Source organism: Halteromyces radiatus (assembly GCF_025201355.1).
Source record: "Halteromyces radiatus strain CBS 162.75 chromosome Unknown BX664scaffold_2, whole genome shotgun sequence".
Taxonomy (NCBI): Eukaryota; Fungi; Mucoromycota; class Mucoromycetes; order Mucorales; family Cunninghamellaceae; genus Halteromyces; species Halteromyces radiatus.
Genome location: NW_026251688.1, coordinates 1,457,259 through 1,476,140, shown reverse-complemented (window position 1 = coordinate 1,476,140; position 18,882 = coordinate 1,457,259). Strand labels below are relative to the sequence as shown.

The window sequence follows — 18,882 nt, the reverse complement described above, 5'->3', positions numbered from 1 at the left end:
CATAAAAAAAAAAAGAAAAAGAAAAAACTATTATGACTAATGGATATACATATTTATTGTTCATATTTTACCAAAGGCATATAATATGTTTTTATTTATCAATTGAATTAATAAGATAGTGTATATAGAAGAAGAAAAAAAAAAGAAAGAAAGAAAGGAAGAAAAAAGAAAAAAAAAAGAATTGACCACAGAAAGTATTTTTATGCGAAAATGGCGTTACACAGAATTTAAATTCCAATTGGTTGAATCATCATCCTCAATCATCATAGTGGAATCATTTTGTTGACAACTATCCAACGATGAGTAAATGGTTCTAGAAATGATTTGATGAATTGATGTAGACCATTGAGGATGAAATACTAATTGAATAGTTTCTATTAGTCTCTCCTTTTGTTCTGATACACATTCATGTACATATCTAATAATAACAATAACAATAATAATCAATAATATGTGAATCTATTTATATGAACTTACATTTCAACAAAGAGGTAAAAAGAATGATACCATAATAATGGCATTTTGGATTGATGATTCATACTACAAAAATGGTGTACCAAACATTCAAGTACACGGAAAGGTAAAGCAACTTTTTTTTCTAGTAGTAAGATAATAAATACACTATGACATATAAAATAATGATGATCAGAAAGTTGTGCTATACTAATCAATGTGTTGGCTACTGATGATGCTGGTATATATGATTTTAATATAATATCTCCAAATAAACTAGCTTCTTTCAAGCTACATCCTCCGCCTTGTTGTCCATCACATAGTGGTATCAAAATCACTTTACAAAATAAGGATGGATTCACCATCATCACCCTTCTAAGTGCTAAATTCAAATAAGGATCCAAAAATAGATGATTTCTAATAAATCCAAGACTTTGTTTCAACAGGACACATTGAAGAAAACTATATGTATTAAAAAAAAAAAAGAGATCATTGTCATGATGTCTATTTGATTTTCTTTTTTAATGGGTAGGTTTACCTTTTAAGTTGATGATGATGTGGAGATGATAAAAATTGAAGAGTAGCATAATAGACAGCTTGGGGACACCAATTCTCAGGTCTTGTAAGTGATAACAACTCTTCCCAATTAGGCAATAGGTGAATAATCATGAATCCTTTTAGAAAAAGGCTATTTGCTTGATCATTCATATAGGAAGAGCATTGCAATATCTCTCCCATTCTAAATGATGACGAATGCTATATCAGTGTATACATTTTTTTTTTCTATTTGTACTAACCTTGAATAAAATTCTGCACATTTTGAGTCCAAAATTGGATCAAGTTCTGTTGTTCCTATTAGACAAAAAAAAATAAAAGTAATGATGGTGAACGTTTTTTTTTTTTATATATTTATTCCTTCATTCACTTTTTTTTTCTCTTCTAATACTTTGATAATAATGAGCAGCTCTTTTTTTTTTAGCTGCTGCCTCCAAAGTCAAGGAAGTGAAAAGATGGGATGTATCGGTATTTGAAAATTCATGCAACATATCAGGGTCTTCGTTAGGTAAGATCAATTCACAACATTTAAAAGTACTCATATCTTGATCCTCCATTTTATCCAGTGAACACTGTTCAATTTGATGTATAGGAAAACTATTGGTCGCATAAAAAAAATCAGAGGAATGATGCCTAAAAAAAAAAAGAAGGAAACGCGTATGTATTGTCTGTACCTTTCTCTTTCCTCTTCATCATCATCCTTATCCATATTCTCTTTCTGTATCTTGGACATTACTTTTGTAATCTTGTTATTCATATAGCTCTAGATGCGAGTAAAAAGTAAACGAATAGTGAGAAAAAAAAACAGTGTAGAAATTAAGAACGTACTTCCAATTCATCATCACGTAAGATACGTTTTATAGGTTTGACAGTCATCATCATTGATTGATTATATTGCCATGGAAACCAAATATGCTGTTTTGAAGCACTAGATCTTAGCCTGTCTTTTCCCATCTGTTCTAGTAGTGGATGTATTGTTCCTGACGAAAAAGAAAGAACAAAAAAAAAGAACAAGTCATCAATAGTTTTTTTCATTTTTATTTTTCTCTTTATAATGTCAGTAGGAGATTTTCATTCATGTTTCAACATTCTTGACAGGGTTTCTTAGGTTTTCACTTACTGCTTTTGGAATAAGTCTGTTTCTTGATGGTTGAAGTCTATTTAAAGGCCGAACTCGAAAATTTTGAAAATTTTGCTTTTAGGCTTCCTTTTTTTTTTTTTTCTTGTTCTTTTTCTAAATATCCTGCTGGTGTTCCATCAATTCGTTTTAAACACAAGTATTATTTTTTTTTTTCTTTAGCATCCATGGAAAACCATTCGGAAGAAACAACAACTGTACTTCAAAAACGAGTGGGAGAAGGAAAATGTTATAAGATTTTACGAGTCTTATCACGCATTGCAGTATGGTCCTATTTTCGTCATCTCAAGGTCATTTGTAGAACACCAATCCCTACTCGTGGTCCTGTCCTTGTAGCTGCAAATCATACCAATATGGTACTCGATCCTGCCATGTTGATTGCCACATTCCCTCATGCTCGCTCTTGTCACTTTTGGGCCCTGGCTAGATTCTTTAAGATACCAGTCGTTGGACAACTTTTACTTGCAGGCGGAGTGCTTCCAGTTGACACGAAAACTCACAGCAATGCCAAACTATTCGAACATACATTGGACTGTCTTGGGAAAGGAGGAGTTATTGCCGTCTTCCCTGAAGGTAATTATAGAAAAAAAAAAGAAAGGGTATGTAGGAAAGGAACTTGTGGAAACGCGTGTCATCTTTTTCTCCCGTGTTATTGACTGTGCTTTTTTTTTTTTTTTTTTTTTTTTTGTGTTTCATCTACTATTACTGTTATTATCGTCATCTATCCTTTTTATTAGGCACTTCATATACAGCACCTAACCATTTACCGTTTAAGGACGGCTTATCATGGGCTACTTTTGAATACTTGACTCAACAAAAAGCAAATGGTTTCCAAGGTACACCGCTTCCAATTATACCAGTTGGTATCACTTATACGACCAAGAATAAATGGAGAAGTGATGTTGTGATAGAGTAAGTACTTTGATTATATTTTCTCAATATAATTTACTCTTTCTCTTCTAGATATGGTGAACCTGTTGTTGTTGGACCAAATGATCTGGATGACTTTCAAAGAGATCCAAAATCGGCAGTGAAACGACTTACTGAACGTATAGCTGAAGGAGTGGAAAACGGAACTGTGAATGCACCTGATTGGTAAGTGTATATATAATGGGAAATGTTTTTAATATTTATCTATTATATTTGACTTAATGATGATGATAGGGATACAGCACATGCAGCATCTGAAGCAAGATTCATTTTATTTGGAGACACTCGTGGAATTCGATTAGAGGATTACGTCAAAGTTTCTCAAAGGTAATAATAATAATAACAATAATAATAAGGATCATCATAACTGATTAGGCTTTATTCTTTTGAATACGTCAACATATATTTCTTTTGTCTTTTCGCCTTTCCTTTTTAGTTTTATTGATTTATTTAGGCCGGATATATTGGAAGACAATAATGAAGATAACAAAATACCACTTATCAAAGAACGAAAAGAACTCAAATCCCAACTGATATTATGTTCCAAGAATCTGAAACGAATGAAATTATCAGCATTGGATATCCGAAGATATGAAAAAAATGAAATCACGCAAACACATGCATTCTTTCGATTGGTATCATCTGTTTTGGCCTTACTTTTACAACTTCCTTTATTTTTACCTGGAATGATTATCAATTCACCACTGTATCTATTAGGACGATATATCAATCACTATGAAGTATATACAGAATCAGTAGCTCAAGATAAAGTGGTCTCAGCATTGACTCTCTCTATACCTATTTACAGCATTCTATTCTATTTTTGGTGGAGATTGATGGATTACTCTCTAGTTGGATGGATGATTGGCTTATTAGTGGTTCCTTTGTTTGCATGGCATCATATCAAATTGGTAGATAAACGTTACGATATGGCAAAGGAAGTAGTGGCATCTTGGCGGATCTTTATGGCAGTGACTGGATTGGATGACGAACGACGTGAATTGGAACAAACAGTCAAATTACGAAGATGGTGTCTTGCTAGGGTCAAATTTTTACTGTTACAACTAGATCGATTGGGTGATCCTCGTGCGCACTTTTTGGTAGAATATGGACAACCTTTATTTCAAGAAAATAGTGATGATAGTAGTGAATAGATAAATATATTGATATTGTTTATTATTATTTTTGTATCCTTCTATCTTTTGACTCAATAATAAAGACAAGTATATATTATTATAAGTCTCTCTCTTTTTTTTTGATGGGCAAATGCGCCAATAAACCAGTGACTGGGACGGATACAAAAAGCTTTTCAACGCCGCCTTGTAAATCTCATTAAATGTCGCAAATGTCTTTTAGAAATTACCCCCCCCCCTTTTTTTCCTTTTTCTTCTTCCTTTTCTTCCTATTTTTTCCTTTTTTTTTTTCTTATTCAAGCAATTACCTCACTTGCTGGCTCCTAACATGCTGGCTCGTCGATCCTTCCGTTTGAATCCAAGGTAAACGAAAAGTCGATACAAAAGAGAAATTAAATTTACCTTTTCTTCTTTTTTTTTTTTTTTTTTGGTTGCAGGGTCTCGCCCCTGGCTTTCCAACCTTCCGTTACTCGATCACCTTTAATGGCAATGAAAATCAATGTGCCCATGTATCAAAATTTGAAAATAATGACAACGAGGTATTTTACTTAGAAAAAAGAAGAATACATGAAACTTATTTTTATTAACCTTTGTCATTTAAAATTGGTTCTTTGTTAGATCCTTTTCTAGTGGAATGACTCAATATCAACAACAACAACAAACAATGGTACAAATGTCAACGGATCAAAAGGTGTCTACTGTTAATAGTAGTAAAAAAGAGAAAGTATTGGAAACAGATAATGTAAAAGATCAACCAACTTCACGCTTAAAGAAACTTTACCAACAATCCAAGGAACTGGTGGTATTCTATAAGGATGGGTTAAAACTTTTATGGAATAACAACAAAACAGCAAAAGCTCTACAACAAAAAATACAACAAGAAGGCTATAGTTTGAACCGATCTGAATTCCAGCTTGTAAGTCATAAATAAAAAAAAAAAATCAAAAAATAAAAAAAAATAAAGAGAGAATTAGGCTAACTCGACTTCTTTGAAATGAATGATTTTAGATCCATCACAACAAAATTGATATGCGCAAGTTGATTCCTTTTAGTATAATTTTTTTGATTTTACCTGAGTCAGTAAGTGAAATAAATTCTATTAATGAGAAAAAAAAAAGAAAAGATTCTTATAATTCTTTTTAGATTCCTCTTTTTGTCATGTTTGCTCCTGGTGTAGTACCCAGTACATGTATCAAGGATAGTCAAATAGTAAGTTTTTTTTTTTTTAAAAAAAATAGATTATATATTTGTGATGAATCACTGATTGATTCTTTATTATTATTATTATTATTTTACTTAGTACAAACAACGTGAAAAGTTAGACAAATTACGGCAAACAATGTCAGCCAATGTCCTTAGATCTGCCCAATATGTGAAGAGTGTAAGTAAATGAATCATATGGAACAATATTATACATTACTAAAGAAATTATTTTCTCAATTGTTAAATGAATAGATTTCAGCTGAAGATTTCTTGTCACTTACCAAATTTACTAAGATTGCCAAACACTATGATTTTGACTTTGATTTGGATCAAATTGATCGAATTCACTTGGCTTCTTACTGCAGGTAACAAAAAAAAAAAAAAAAAATAGAAAGAATATATTGAAATTATGGGATGAGATTATTTATTTATTTTATTGATTAGATTTATGGGATTGAATGGATGGGGTACTCGTGGAATGCTTAGGAAACGACTTGATCGACATTTTGATTATTTGAAACAAGATGATAAGGTAAATATATATATAATATATTTCATTCAAAAACTTATATTTTTATTTTTAGTTGATTTCTCAAGAAGGTGTGGATTCTTTGACTCTTCGTGAATTACAACAAGCAATAGAAGAACGTGGGATGTAAGTGAAAACGGTAGTAATAACGATGATCATTGATCTTAAATTTGATTTCTTAGGCGGTCATTGGACTTGGATCAACATCATTTACGACAAGGATTGAAATATTGGATAGCAACTCATTCTGTTGAACCTCCCATTGCTCGTGGATTACTAGTATTCAGTAGAATGTTTTTACTCAATGCCAATTACAAATAGAATCTATAGAAATTGTTAAATAAACTGTAATAGATGTTCGTTTTATTACCTCTCTAGTAAAGCTGTGATTTTAATTGGCTGGCGGTTATTAAACATGCGTGTGACTTTGAGAAAGAAACAATAGGGAAAAGCTCTCTACACTATTTTTTATTTTTTCTTCCTTTTGTACTTCCAGTTTTTATCTCATTTTATTTATTTTTCCTTCCTTTCTCTTTCTACCCTTTATTTTTTGTTTATTTTATTCTCTTTATCTTTATTCTTCGTGTATATACAAATATATTGACCACCAAAGTGACAAAAGTATCCTTAGCATTATGAGTAAGTATTCGAAACATTAAAAAAAAAAAACTGATCTTTCGCTTCTAACTGTTTGGATCGGATTTAATTGTGATATTACAAATGAAAAAAAAAAGGATGATTGAATAATATAATGAACTCACTTTTTATTCTTTTTTTTTTTAACACTCTTTTTTTTTTTAGCTGCTCAACGACGAAGCAGGAGTAGTACAAATGGAAGAAAACGACAACGACAAAATCAAACACAACAACGTCAACGATCTCAATCAACTTCTGAAGAAGGAAGTACTGATGAAGGCTCTACTACTCGTTGTCTTTGTGGAGAAACTCGTAGGTTTCAACATTACAAAAAAAAAAAGAATGCAATTATAAATATTTATTATCATCGAACTGCGTGACTGACGGGAATTTTTTTTTTTTTTTTTAAAAAAAAAAAAATAGATAATGTTGGATTAATGGTACAATGCGACAAGTGTGAAGTATGGCAGCATTGTGAATGTATGGGTTTAGCCGAACAAGACATACCTGATCAATATTATTGTGAAGAATGTCGACCTGAAAACCATGCGTCAACAAGACTACCGAATGGAAAGTAAGCCAAGTTTTTATATTATTATTATATTATATATTGTGTTTACTGATAAATGGTTTATATGATTATTAGAACTAGACGGTCATATTCTTCTGATGGAAAGGCAGCATTAATTGCTCAAGATAAAAAAGCACCAAAGAAACGAATGACGATGAATAGCCAAGAAGCATCTTTATCTTTGGAAGATGTCTTAGCCGTTCGCCAGGCCCTTGGATTCAACATCAACAACAATACCACTAGCCACAATCGTTCATCAAAATCACCTTCCTCTTCTCCTGTTATTCCCTATGATGATACTCAAGAATTGAATTCTGGAAAGCGAAAAAGGGATGATGCTAATTCAACGACTATCAAGACTGAACATCAAGACCTCAAACAAGATTCATCTCCTCCAAGCTCTTCGGTATCAGAAACAGCAAATACAACTCGACTTGATGATACTAAAAAACAAATAACAAAGTCTGATGGTAAAAAAAAAAAAAAAAAAATTAGGAAAAGATTTATAGAAAGATGATATACTAAACTTTTTTTTTCGGTTTTGGTCTTATTTTAGTTAACCATGCTGAACCCGAAACCGTACCAACACCACGAACAACAAAATCAAAACGAAATGTCAATGGACGATCAAAGGTTGTAACCCCTGATGACAATACTGAATCCAATAATGCAACTGCTGTAGAAACAAAATCATTAAATAATAAATCCAATGACAAAAAAGGGCGACAAAATTCTGGTGGAACTACTGGACGAAGAAATAATATTGGTGGTGCTGGTCGAAGGCAAACCAACAATAAACCAAGATCAAGGACATCTACACCACAACCCTGTGACACACCAACTCTTGCATCAACATCAGCCAATAATACTCATACTAATCAACAATCCCAGCAATTGGAACAGCAATCATATAGTACAAATCTGGGATCAGTTCTTTTGAATCATTTTTCTGCTGAATCCCGTGCAGCTTCACCACCGGCAAAAATTCGATACCCTACCTCACGAATGAGTATATCGGAAATGAATCGACGCGCAAAACAGATCTTGGAGTACATTAGTTCTATTCAAGTAGAAATGGCTAATAAAAACTTCAACAATAACAACAACAACAGCAACAACAATAGTAATAATAAGAATAATAAAAATGGAATTGAAAACGATATGACTGATTTATCAACCGCAACATCATCGATAGCGTTATCACAAGAGTCAAACACTCATCCAATAGCTCCACTGGAAACCATTAGCAACAATAAAACTAATAGAGACAAGGGTAATGAGGATGTTATCGGTGCTGGCACTGAACGAAAAGAAGAAAAACGATCACGACAACATCAACAACCAACGGCTATTGTGATTCCAGAAGTACGATATCAAGATGGACCTTCGTCTTCTCTCAGTAGTGCAAGTACAATTCCACTAGATGATACTCAACCTGGATCTCCTCGACTATTAGATTTGAACGAAGATCAAGAGCCTAGTCAAGCAGAAGAAGCTATCAACAAGAACAAAAAACTACGACAAGAAGAAACATCTTTGGAAATCATGGATATGCTTACACGGGAATTGATTAAGTTTCAACGTAAATATGGATCTGGTAGTTATTCTCATCGAAGAACACAATCACAATCAGACGATCAACAACAACAATTATTTCAAGATGAAGGTCGTGTGACTCGAAGTGGCAATAATGGAAATGGTGTACGACTTGGATCATGATGATATTTCTTTTTATTACCTTCATTTACCTTACTTTCCCTTTCTTTTATTTGTCATGCTTATATATATATATTACATACCGATTCATCTCTTTTTTTTTTCTTTCTTTATTACTAGCATATTATTTATTTTTTATTTGACATATAATATAGTATATATATATTATATGCTTTCTTGACTAAAACCATCATCATCCTCCTCATCATCCATCGTAGTATAGTAAAGCATAGGTTATAGGGATATTTCTCGTTATGCTTACCTTTTTCTTTTCTTTTTTTTTTAGTTTATATTACACATATATACATATATATCATCTTGTACATATTTCATTTGATTCAACCTATTTTTTTTCTTTTTTTTTAAATAAAAGAAACTTGAAAAAAGTGTTCTGTTTGTCCCCTATTCCAAAAACAAATGTAAAAAATTAATGATCGTCTTGTTACATTTTTATTATTCTTCATTACAGAAGAATCAATTCATCCAAAATATGAGCAGATATGTGTTTTTATGCTTTTTTTTTCTTTATTGAATAATAATTGAAGTAAAAAAAAAAAAAAAAGAAAAAAATAATAATATAAGACCAAAAATATAAGACCAAAAAAAAAAAAAGTAGAGACAGATAGATAGATAGATAGAGAAAGACAATGAGTGTGAATGTGAGTGAGTGAGAAAACAATGAGAGAAGGGATAAAAAAAAAAAAAAAAAAAAGAAGATAAAATCAAACAAGACTAAGACTAGAAATACTACCTATATCTTTTTTTTTTCTTTTATATTGTCCTCTAGCTATAAAATAATAATAATAATAATAAAAAAAAAGAAGTAGAAATAAAAATAAAAAAAAGGGAGGGGAGGATGTAAAAGAAGGAGATTGTTATTCAAATCATTTTCCAGCATTCTTTTTTCCACCTCTAACGGCAGCGTTTTGTCCTGCATAGTACTTTGTCCTTTTCTCCGCTGGCTTCAAGATCTACAAAAGAAAAAAAAAATTCATCAGGAATCATGATTACCCCATGACTTTTTTTTCTTATTTTTTTATTTAATTTATTTACCTGGAAAGAACACATCAAAGTTTCATCCACTGTCATCATAGCACCTGCGTTATCAAATTCACCACAGTAATTGGGGGCAGAGAATAAGGTGACCAATTGCCTCTTGGCAAAAAATTCATATCCATCTTCAACTACTTGATGAGCTCTACAAACGAGATCCATATCATGTTTTTGTAAGAATTTTGATACAATGTCGGCACCAAAAGTAAATGATACACCACGATCATTTTCACTCCATCCATTGATATCTTTATCAGGATCAGACCACAATAAATCACAAAGTAAACCTAATTTTTTTTTTTTTTAGAAAAAAAAAAATGAAAATTGAGATATCATTCATAATTAATTTTTTTTTCTTGTTTCTTACCAGTATCGGGAACATCAGTAGGTCGCATCACACGTCGGATTTGTTCCATGCTTTGTAAATCTGGAGAAAGACCACCATGCATACAAAAAATCTTTTCATCAATCAAGGCCGCAATGGGTAAACAGTTGAAACAATCAGTAAATGTCTTCCATAATTTGATATTGTATCGTCGTTTGCCTAACATTCAAAAAATCATTAATTTTTCTTCGTTCCTTTCTTTTTTTTTTTTTTATAATTACATTCATCATAAAATCCATAGATACGATTGATTGAAGCACATTCATGATTACCACGTAAAATGAAGAAATTTTCCGGGTATTTGATCTTGTAAGCCAACAATAAACAAATGGTTTCCAAAGATTGCTTTCCACGATCTACATAATCACCCAAGAAAAGATAATTCGAATCAGGTGGGAAACCACCATATTCAAATAGTCGTAAAAGGTCATAATATTGTCCATGAATATCACCTAAAATCAACAAAAAAAAAAAACAATGTGAATAAATTTTTATTTTTATTTTTATTAATCATATTTACCACAAATCTTGATGGGAGCTTCCAAGTCTAACAAAATAGGTTGAGACATAAAAATATCGCGAGCTTTTTGACATAGGAATCGGATTTCATGTTCACCCAGTTGAACTTGTTTACCAGGTCGGCTTCCACGAACTAGTTCATATAACATCAACAAACAATAAGAATAATTAGAAGAAGAAGAATAAAGGTGACTAGAATTTTTTTTTTTTTTTTTTTTTTACCTTCGAGTAAACGTTCGATCACTGAATCAACATTGACTTCGTTTGTATCTGTCATAATCTTAAAAAAAAAAAGGGAATGAGTGATTCAGTATGAGTATTTTTAATCTGACAGTCAATAACCCCCAACTGATCCTGTTCATGAATAAGATGGATTTAAAAAGTAAAAAAAGAGAGATAATCACTTTTATACTAATATAAATGTCCAAGATGATCCAAATAAATCAGTTATCCCCCTCCTCCTCCAATCAAAAGTATCTTTCCCATGATTGTGAATATTATATATATATATATCAAGAGATGACCCCCCAAAAAAACACTTTTTCTTCCTTTGTTCATAAAAATAAAACGATGACTTACGGTATGATGTTATGTAAGAAGAATGAAGGTGAGGTGAGGGTGATGAGTTTGTGTAGGTCTGTTGTAGAAGGCGGCAGGAGATGGTTGAATAGGTGTAACGGTCGTATATGAGTTATTAAAAAAAAGTACTAATAATGATACCGGATAATGATAAAAAAAAATATTTATATACAATGAAAGTATGTAAATATATAAAGTTGACTAAAAGAAAAAGAGGAAGGATAGATAGAGAGAGAGAGAGAAAGGAAAAAGAAACAAAAAAAAAAAAAAAACAAGTGTGAAAAACCCGCCGCCTGAAAAAAAGATAGATTTTCCCCAAATGTGCGCAAGTCACTGTGAGTACTTTTTTTTTTTTTCTTTCTTTCTTTTTTTTCTTTCTCTTTTTCACTTATGGTACACGCTTATTTTTATATTTTCCTTTACTCATTATTAGAATTTTACATTCAAACGAATAGAAAGAATATAATAAATAAGATATTATTCCTTCATATTATATATAGTTTTAATTTTTATACATATATTATTTATACCAATATATATAGTTTCACCTTGGTAAGTGTGGAGGAATTTCACACTCCGTATGGTTTTCTCTTTTTTTTTGACGCTTTCTCTTTTTTTTTGTTTCTTTCTCTTTACTTATACCAAATGGATCGACTCACACAATTACAAGATGCTATTGATACGGTATATACAAAATGAACGATAATGTAACTTCCATTTAATTAACTCATACCGGTATTAGATGGCTCGTATGTTTACAAACAGTATTTATTATGTACACGAAAAATCAAACATGGCCGAATTGAATAAAGATATTCCAGTATTACAACCAAAAGGTAATTTGTAATTTTTAAACCATGATCAATATATCCACTCTTCATTCTTTATTATATATATAGTTCAAGCCGATCCTCCAGATATTTTTGATCGTAAGTGAAAAGAAGAACTGTCTATTTTTTTTTTTGTAATCTTACATTGTTTATTTGTAAGAAAATGTTAAGGAACTTGTATCAGATCTTGGGAAAAAGGCAAAAGAAATAGATACATTGATAGAAGGTTTACCAGGCATACAAAGGACTGAAGAAGAACAGGAAAGTCACAATTTATTGTGTTTTATCGTGTGGTTATCAATTTTTTTGTCGAAAGTGTCAGATTGACCAAATAAGATTAACCTTCTTTTTTGTATCTTTTTTTTTTTTTTTTTTTTTTAGTTGGCTCTTTTGGAGGAACTTGAAGCTGAAAACCAACGTGAAAATGAAAACTATGCTGCTGCAGTTCAGGAACTAGGTAAAGGGGGGGGTCGATGCAAAGATAAAAAAAAAAAAAGAGAGAAAAAGAAAAAAAGGGGGAGGTCAAATGAATAAACTGATGAGCTATTTTTTTTTTTATGTAGAGCTGGCTCGAAAAAAGATTACAGAAACACTGCGTACCATTGCAGATGAACAAAGTCAACAATATACAACAACAACATCCATTCATTAGATTATACTCATATTACTTATAGCTTAGTAGTTTTTTTTTTATTATAAATAAATGGACGATTATTCTGTCACAGATCGAAACAAAAATATCATTTTCTCTCGTCAGCCTTTTTGTAACACGCATTGGTTTGGTGGAACTCCGCTGGTAGAAAAAAAAAAGTTTTTAAACTTTTTTTAACTTTTTCTTTCTTTCTTTTTCTTTTTTTTTCTTTCTTTATTTCTTTATTTGATACCAATTTAGATCTCTCCTTTTCCCTTTTTCTTCTTCTGTTAGTGTTTATAAAAACATGAACATTCCCAATAGTGTTGAAAGAGGAGAAATGCAAACCATTCCCAACCTTCATCCTTCTCAACGGTCACCTAGTCGTGCCACTGATACCACCACTATTGCTGCAAATGGTCTATATTATGATAATGCAACTTCTCCTACGGATACTCCCTTGTCTGAATCGTTCTCTGATCGTCTTGGTTCTTTTGTGGGTTCTTTCTCTCGTACTTCCTTAATGTATATGGCTGAAAATGTCACTGTTTCTAACCCTTCTGATTCTTTGGTAAGTAATATGAAAAAGTTTTCTTTTTTTTTTTTTTTCTGTAACACTGAATGTCATCTCTTACACTTTTTTTTTTTCAGATGGATACAAACGATGATCAAGTGTCTATTATATCAAGTTATAATCCAAGGTAAGTGTTCTATATATTGGATGATTCACAATGGAACTTTATATAAGTTTTATTATGAGATAGATGAATAGACTGATGTTGAAACCGGAGACTGAACCATCTTTTTTTTTTTTTTTTTCCACCACAATCATTACCATATAGATCAAGGCGAAACTCCCTGGGAACTTTACATGATGAACGGACTTCCTTACTTGGTTACCAACCTATCGATAAAGTTTATACTGGTCAAAGTCATATATCTACTATAGCTGATACTTATCAAGATGATACTTCAACACATAATATTCATCATAAAAAATCAAACTTTTTACAATCTGTTTTCAATTCTATCAATATTTTGGCTGGTGTGGGTATTTTGGCTTTACCTCTTGGATTCAAGGCAAGTAACAATATATATATATATATATATATATGTATGAAAAGAAAGTTTAAAATTAAACATTCATATTTATTCTTTTCTATGTACTTTTATTTTTATAGTATGCTGGTTGGATACTAGGATTCGTTCTCTTTTTCTTCTGCTTGGGATTGACCAATTATACTGCAAAACTATTGGGAAGATGTTTATATGCTTATCCTGAATCACAAACTTATGGAGATATGGCATACAATGCATTTGGTAATCGAGGTCGTATCCTGGTTTCCATATTATTTTTGACTGAATTAGTCACTTGTGCGTAAGTAGATATTAGATGAACAAGATTAAGGTTTTGACTGATCTTTTTTTTTTTTTTAGTGTTGCTCTTGTGGTCTTGTTAAGTGATGGACTTGATTCTTTATTCTTTCCGGGTGAACATCCTCTCTCAATGCGTGTAGCCTCCTTTTTTATTCTCACGCCTATGTTATTCTTTCCAGTCCGACATTTATCTTACACGAGTCTGATTGGTATCATGAGTGCCTTATCCATTATCATCGTTCTGGTTGCTGATGGATTTACCAAAACGACTAGTCCAGGATCCTTGATAGAACCTGCTGTAAGTTCAAAAAAAAAAAAAAGATGTGGAAAAAAAAAAAGAACAGTATAGTGACAATCAATATTTTTTTTTTTTTTTTTTTTTTTTTTTTTTTTTTAGGATACAACATATTGGCCTGAAGATTGGATGGCATTACCAAGAAGTACTGGAATTATCATGTCAGGGTGCGCTGGTCATGCTTGTCTTGCTACTATCTACCGGGATATGCAAAAACCGAAACAATATACAAGAATGGTGGATTGGACATATATCATCACAGCATTGATTTATTTGACAGTAGCGGTAACTGGCTATCGAATGTTTGGATCAAAAACGATGCAAGAGGTAAAATGAGTCTTTTTTTTTTCAATGATAAAATAACTAATTTTTTTTTTTTAAATACCAAACAATAGATTACCCAAAATCTTGTCCTTATTCCAGAATATAATCAAATGTTTAATCGAATGGCAGTATGGTTAATCGCATTGAATCCAATTGCTAAATATGGGTTGACCTTGAATCCTGTGAATCTAAGTTGGGAATTAGCGTTGGCAAGACAACCTTCTGTATACATCTGGTGTAACAAACAGCCGTGGCGCGGGAAAGTGATTAGCTTAGTAGGAAAAGTGACAGTCAGTGCTCTGGTGGTCTTATTAGCTTATGCTATTCCTGAATTTGATCGGATCATGTCTCTTTTGGGTGCATGCTTTTCTTTTATCGTTTCTGGTTTATTCCCTATTCTTTGTTATCTCAAGCTCTTTGGTCATACCTTGTCATCATGGGAAAAATTGATTTTATATATCTTATTCTTCCTTTGTTTTGTCTTGGCCTTGGTTGGTACGATTTGGAGCTTTATTTGATTTTTTTTCCTTTATAGATATTCCTTTCTATATATTATTTTTATTAGTTAGAATTTTTTTTATCATTCAAATTCAATAAACATTTTGGTTTGTCTTATAAAACAGAATAATCAACATTTTGATCACGGTTTATTTTAGTTGGAACATCGAATTTTGTTGGCTATTGTAGTAGATGGTATATTGTTGACCACTTGAGATCAAAAAATCATTAAAGATGAGATAACAAAAGCTGGCGATATTTTTTCTTTTACTAAACTCGTATACATGATGTCATCTCATTATCATCTGTCGTCATCTTACCTTCCAATATTCTCAGTTATCATCAACACCCCCTATGATGCATTTATCACATATCATCATCATCTATTTGCTCATTATTTATTCTCTTTGTCATTCATTCATCACCCGTTTTCCCTCAATCAACATCACTCATCATCCAAGACATATATAAAGTGATAGTGATTTTTATGGAAAGGATTTAAAACTAAAAAAAAAATAAAATCATTTTTTTTTATTTTCTCTACAAATGCAATGATAAACTCCATAATATAAAGTGAAAGAAAAATGGCTTGTTGTGTTCCAATTTGGTGTGATGATGATGACTTTTAAACAAGGAAAGGCAAAGTTTTTGCTCGCTTCAATATAAAAAAAAATGGATGGGTTTTTGGATTTCACAGCCAAAATTTTCAAATTCCTCAGCCAAATTTTAGCTGTAAAAATAAATCGTCGAGGGTACATCAGGCATTTTTTCGAAAAATCAATGATTTTCTTTTGGTGTTTATTGCACATTAACGTGGTAAGGTAAGCGGCAAAATGTTATTAGACGATACTAAGCTATTTTTTAGAGAGGAATCTAATGGTGGTCATTATATTGGATGATGATCATTATTGAATGAGGAATGACAATATTGACTTTTATTTTTTATTTTACTCTTATAAATGGGGAGGTAAGGTATAAATTGTTATTAAGATAAGTGGAAGAGAATAATTTGATGTATGTTCAGTCCAAGTTTGGAGCGATGATGATGATTTCTGAATGAATTACAATGAAGTATATAAAGTATAGTATGGCTGCCCTATAACAAATCGATCTTGGTAAGTCAATAGTTTTATCAGCGTAAGGTACCAAACATAACAAATGAAAAAGATGATCTGTAATGAATAAACCAAAGGGACGTAACTTGTCATCTTTTCGCTTTTCTCTTATGGCACCTGTTTGTAGGGTGGTGCATAACAGAACTCCGCGATCGATTATTATTTAAAGTAGTTTTCCTTTTTCTTTCTCTTCTTTTCTTTTCCTTTTCCTTTTTTTTTTTTCTTCTTATTTTTTTTTTTTTTTTTGACATAACTGTATTATAGTGTCTTCCAATCATGGATCTATCTTATAGTGTTGAAAAAGACAAAGAGTCGCAACATGTTATCCATTATGATAATTCGCAACGTACCTCATGTCGAACAGCCGATACCACAACCGCCGGTCCAAATCATCCGTATTGCAATAGTAGTATGAAAAAAATTATTATCCCATAATATTTACAATGGTTATACTTTTTTCTAACACCTTTTTTTTTTTTTTTTTTTTTGATGTTATTGGTTCAAACAATCACTCTTGTTGACACCGTTTGGTAAGAAAAAAAAAAAAGAGTACAACGGTAACAAAAGGGTGATAGTCAATATAGTTTTATATTCAAAACAAATTCATCCATCCATTTTTTTTTTATATGGTAGATAGATAAAATGGAGGATGAATGCTCAAGCTGTCATGCTGTGTAAGTGAAATAGAAAAAAAAAGTATATATGACAAAAAAAAAAAAAAAAAAAAAAAAGGAAATAAAAACTCATTCATGTTAAAAGTGAAATATCTATTCTAGCTGGTGCCTATCAAGATACTCCTTCTTCAACATTGAAAACCGACGGCAATGATATGACTAAAAAGAAATCTGGTTTTATACAATCTATATTCAATACAATTAATCTATTGGCTGGTGTAGGTATCTTGGCTATACCTCTTGGATTTATGGTAAGGTGAAAGCATCCGATTAGTATCATCCATAACTCATTTATTATTTAGTATGCTGGTTGGGTAATAAGTCTGATCCTCTTTGTGTTCAGTACAGTGATGACCATTTACACAGCTAATATTTTGGGAAGATGTTTAGATGCTTATCCTGAAGCACAAACAATTGGTGATCTGGCTCATAATGCTTTTGGTCAACGTGGACGTTTTTTCATCTCTGCGATCTTTTGGGCCGAACTTATTACTTGCAGGTAATAAAAAAAAAAAAGAAGAGAACTATAGTATGACGATTTTTTTTTTTATTTTTATTAGTGTTGGCCTTGTTGTATTACTTACTGATGGTTTGATTTCTTTATTCCCCAACATTGATCCATTTTTAATTCGTACGATCACCTTTCTTATTCTTACGCCCATGCTCTTCTTACCTATTCGACACTTGGCCTATACAAGTCTCATTGGAATTTTAAGCGTGCTCTGTATTGCTGTTGTATTGACGATAGATGGTGCCACTAAGATGACTAGTCCGGGATCTTTGATTATACCAGCGGTAAAGGAAAAAAAAAAAAAGAAAAGCAACTTGTTCTTGTGATGATATATAGTCATGATTTTCTTTTTTTTTAGGATACGGCATCATGGCCTGAAAATTGGATGATATTTCCCCGATGTATCGGTCTGTTTATGGCTGCCTTGTCTGGTACCGCTTGTCTTCCTAGTATCTATCGTGATATGGAAAATCCAAAGCAATACACAAGCATGGTTTATTGGGGTTATATGATTACAGCATTGATTTTTCTGACCATTGGCGTGGCTGGTTATCGGATGTTTGGATCAGGTACAATGCAAGAGGTAAAAAAAAAAAAAAAAGAGATAGGGGTTCATTTATAATATTTTTTTTTTTTTTTTTGGAGTAGGTAACTCAAAACGTGATGATGATACCAGAATATAATCAAGGAATGAATCAGGTAGCTGTGTGGTTATTTGCATTAAGTCCTATTGTCAAATATGGTTTGATTTTGCATCCAGTAAATCTCAGTTGGCAGTTGGCCTTGATACGACAGCCATCTATTGAAGCGTGGTTCTATCGACATCCATGGGGAAAACAAAGTGTGATTGTGGTTGGCAAGATGATGGTAAGCGCATTAGTGGTTCTTTTGGCTTGTGGTATTCCAAGATTTGATCGTATCATGTCTTTTTTTGGCGCATGTTTCTCCTATATCATCTCTGGTTTGTTCCCTACTCTTTGTTACCTCAAACTGTTTGGGCATATACCTCTATGGGAAAAAATCATTCTCTATGCTTTATTCTTCCTTTGTTTGATTATGAGCATCGTTGGCACTATTTGGACTTTTTTGTGATATTCTTGTCTTAGATTATTTTTATTTATTCTATTTTATTACATTTACTCGGTTAAACGCATTTGTATACAAAAATAAAAATACATTGAATCCTATGAAGACCAAATATAGTAATCATCATTGTCTTTATCGTTT

At 31.7% G+C, this 18,882-nt stretch overlaps 8 protein-coding genes across 8 annotated transcripts; 6 read left to right on the top strand and 2 right to left on the bottom strand.

Annotated features, from left to right (window-relative positions):
* Positions 1-188: 188 nt before the first annotated feature.
* BX664DRAFT_274937 (Bystin) lies at positions 189-1,387 on the bottom strand. The gene is made up of 4 exons (XM_051541261.1): positions 1,251-1,387; positions 992-1,192; positions 478-915; positions 189-418 (listed from the first exon to the last, which is right to left on the bottom strand). Exons 2-4 carry the CDS (start codon positions 1,189-1,191, stop codon positions 217-219), a joined length of 840 nt encoding a protein of 279 aa, XP_051402946.1. The 5' UTR covers position 1,192; positions 1,251-1,387; the 3' UTR covers positions 189-216.
* Positions 1,388-2,233: 846 nt separating this feature from the next.
* BX664DRAFT_383116 (uncharacterized protein) lies at positions 2,234-4,315 on the top strand. Its single transcript, XM_051549098.1, has 5 exons — positions 2,234-2,719; positions 2,884-3,058; positions 3,110-3,241; positions 3,311-3,403; positions 3,513-4,315. Exons 1-5 carry the CDS (start codon positions 2,314-2,316, stop codon positions 4,228-4,230), a joined length of 1,524 nt encoding a protein of 507 aa, XP_051402945.1. The 5' UTR covers positions 2,234-2,313; the 3' UTR covers positions 4,231-4,315.
* Positions 4,316-5,238: 923 nt separating this feature from the next.
* On the top strand, positions 5,239-6,262 carry BX664DRAFT_363986 (LETM1-like protein-domain-containing protein; the record flags this gene model as incomplete). Its single annotated transcript, XM_051548401.1, has 7 exons — positions 5,239-5,289; positions 5,353-5,418; positions 5,510-5,590; positions 5,665-5,777; positions 5,857-5,944; positions 5,997-6,067; positions 6,124-6,262. The coding sequence occupies 7 exons, from the start codon at positions 5,239-5,241 to the stop codon at positions 6,260-6,262; spliced, it is 609 nt and encodes a 202-aa protein (XP_051402944.1).
* Positions 6,263-6,801: 539 nt separating this feature from the next.
* On the top strand, positions 6,802-8,867 carry BX664DRAFT_257747 (uncharacterized protein; the record flags this gene model as incomplete). The annotated part of the gene is made up of 4 exons (XM_051540516.1): positions 6,802-6,889; positions 7,001-7,127; positions 7,230-7,347; positions 7,782-8,867. Coding segments are annotated over 4 exons (1,419 nt in total), but the record flags the coding sequence as incomplete, so codon positions are not given.
* An 852-nt stretch (positions 8,868-9,719) lies between these two features.
* On the bottom strand, positions 9,720-11,480 carry BX664DRAFT_64652 (serine/threonine-protein phosphatase PP1). The gene is made up of 7 exons (XM_051549667.1): positions 11,401-11,480; positions 11,044-11,101; positions 10,823-10,954; positions 10,524-10,754; positions 10,285-10,461; positions 9,918-10,204; positions 9,720-9,835 (listed from the first exon to the last, which is right to left on the bottom strand). The coding sequence occupies exons 2-7, from the start codon at positions 11,096-11,098 to the stop codon at positions 9,749-9,751; spliced, it is 969 nt and encodes a 322-aa protein (XP_051402942.1). The 5' UTR covers positions 11,099-11,101; positions 11,401-11,480; the 3' UTR covers positions 9,720-9,748.
* Positions 11,481-11,962: 482 nt separating this feature from the next.
* Positions 11,963-12,602, top strand: BX664DRAFT_324648 (uncharacterized protein). The gene is made up of 4 exons (XM_051543890.1): positions 11,963-12,084; positions 12,143-12,236; positions 12,300-12,329; positions 12,391-12,602. Exons 1-4 carry the CDS (start codon positions 12,046-12,048, stop codon positions 12,555-12,557), a joined length of 330 nt encoding a protein of 109 aa, XP_051402941.1. The 5' UTR covers positions 11,963-12,045; the 3' UTR covers positions 12,558-12,602.
* Positions 12,603-13,101: 499 nt separating this feature from the next.
* On the top strand, positions 13,102-15,485 carry BX664DRAFT_324643 (transmembrane amino acid transporter protein-domain-containing protein). The gene is made up of 7 exons (XM_051543889.1): positions 13,102-13,432; positions 13,513-13,562; positions 13,704-13,941; positions 14,043-14,239; positions 14,299-14,536; positions 14,636-14,860; positions 14,929-15,485. The coding sequence occupies exons 1-7, from the start codon at positions 13,169-13,171 to the stop codon at positions 15,373-15,375; spliced, it is 1,659 nt and encodes a 552-aa protein (XP_051402940.1). The 5' UTR covers positions 13,102-13,168; the 3' UTR covers positions 15,376-15,485.
* A 1,261-nt stretch (positions 15,486-16,746) lies between these two features.
* On the top strand, positions 16,747-18,747 carry BX664DRAFT_346751 (transmembrane amino acid transporter protein-domain-containing protein; the record flags this gene model as incomplete). The annotated part of the gene is made up of 7 exons (XM_051547533.1): positions 16,747-16,852; positions 17,108-17,144; positions 17,230-17,395; positions 17,447-17,643; positions 17,705-17,939; positions 18,014-18,238; positions 18,304-18,747. 7 exons carry the CDS (start codon positions 16,747-16,749, stop codon positions 18,745-18,747), a joined length of 1,410 nt encoding a protein of 469 aa, XP_051402939.1.
* Between the last annotated feature and the right edge of the window lie 135 nt (positions 18,748-18,882).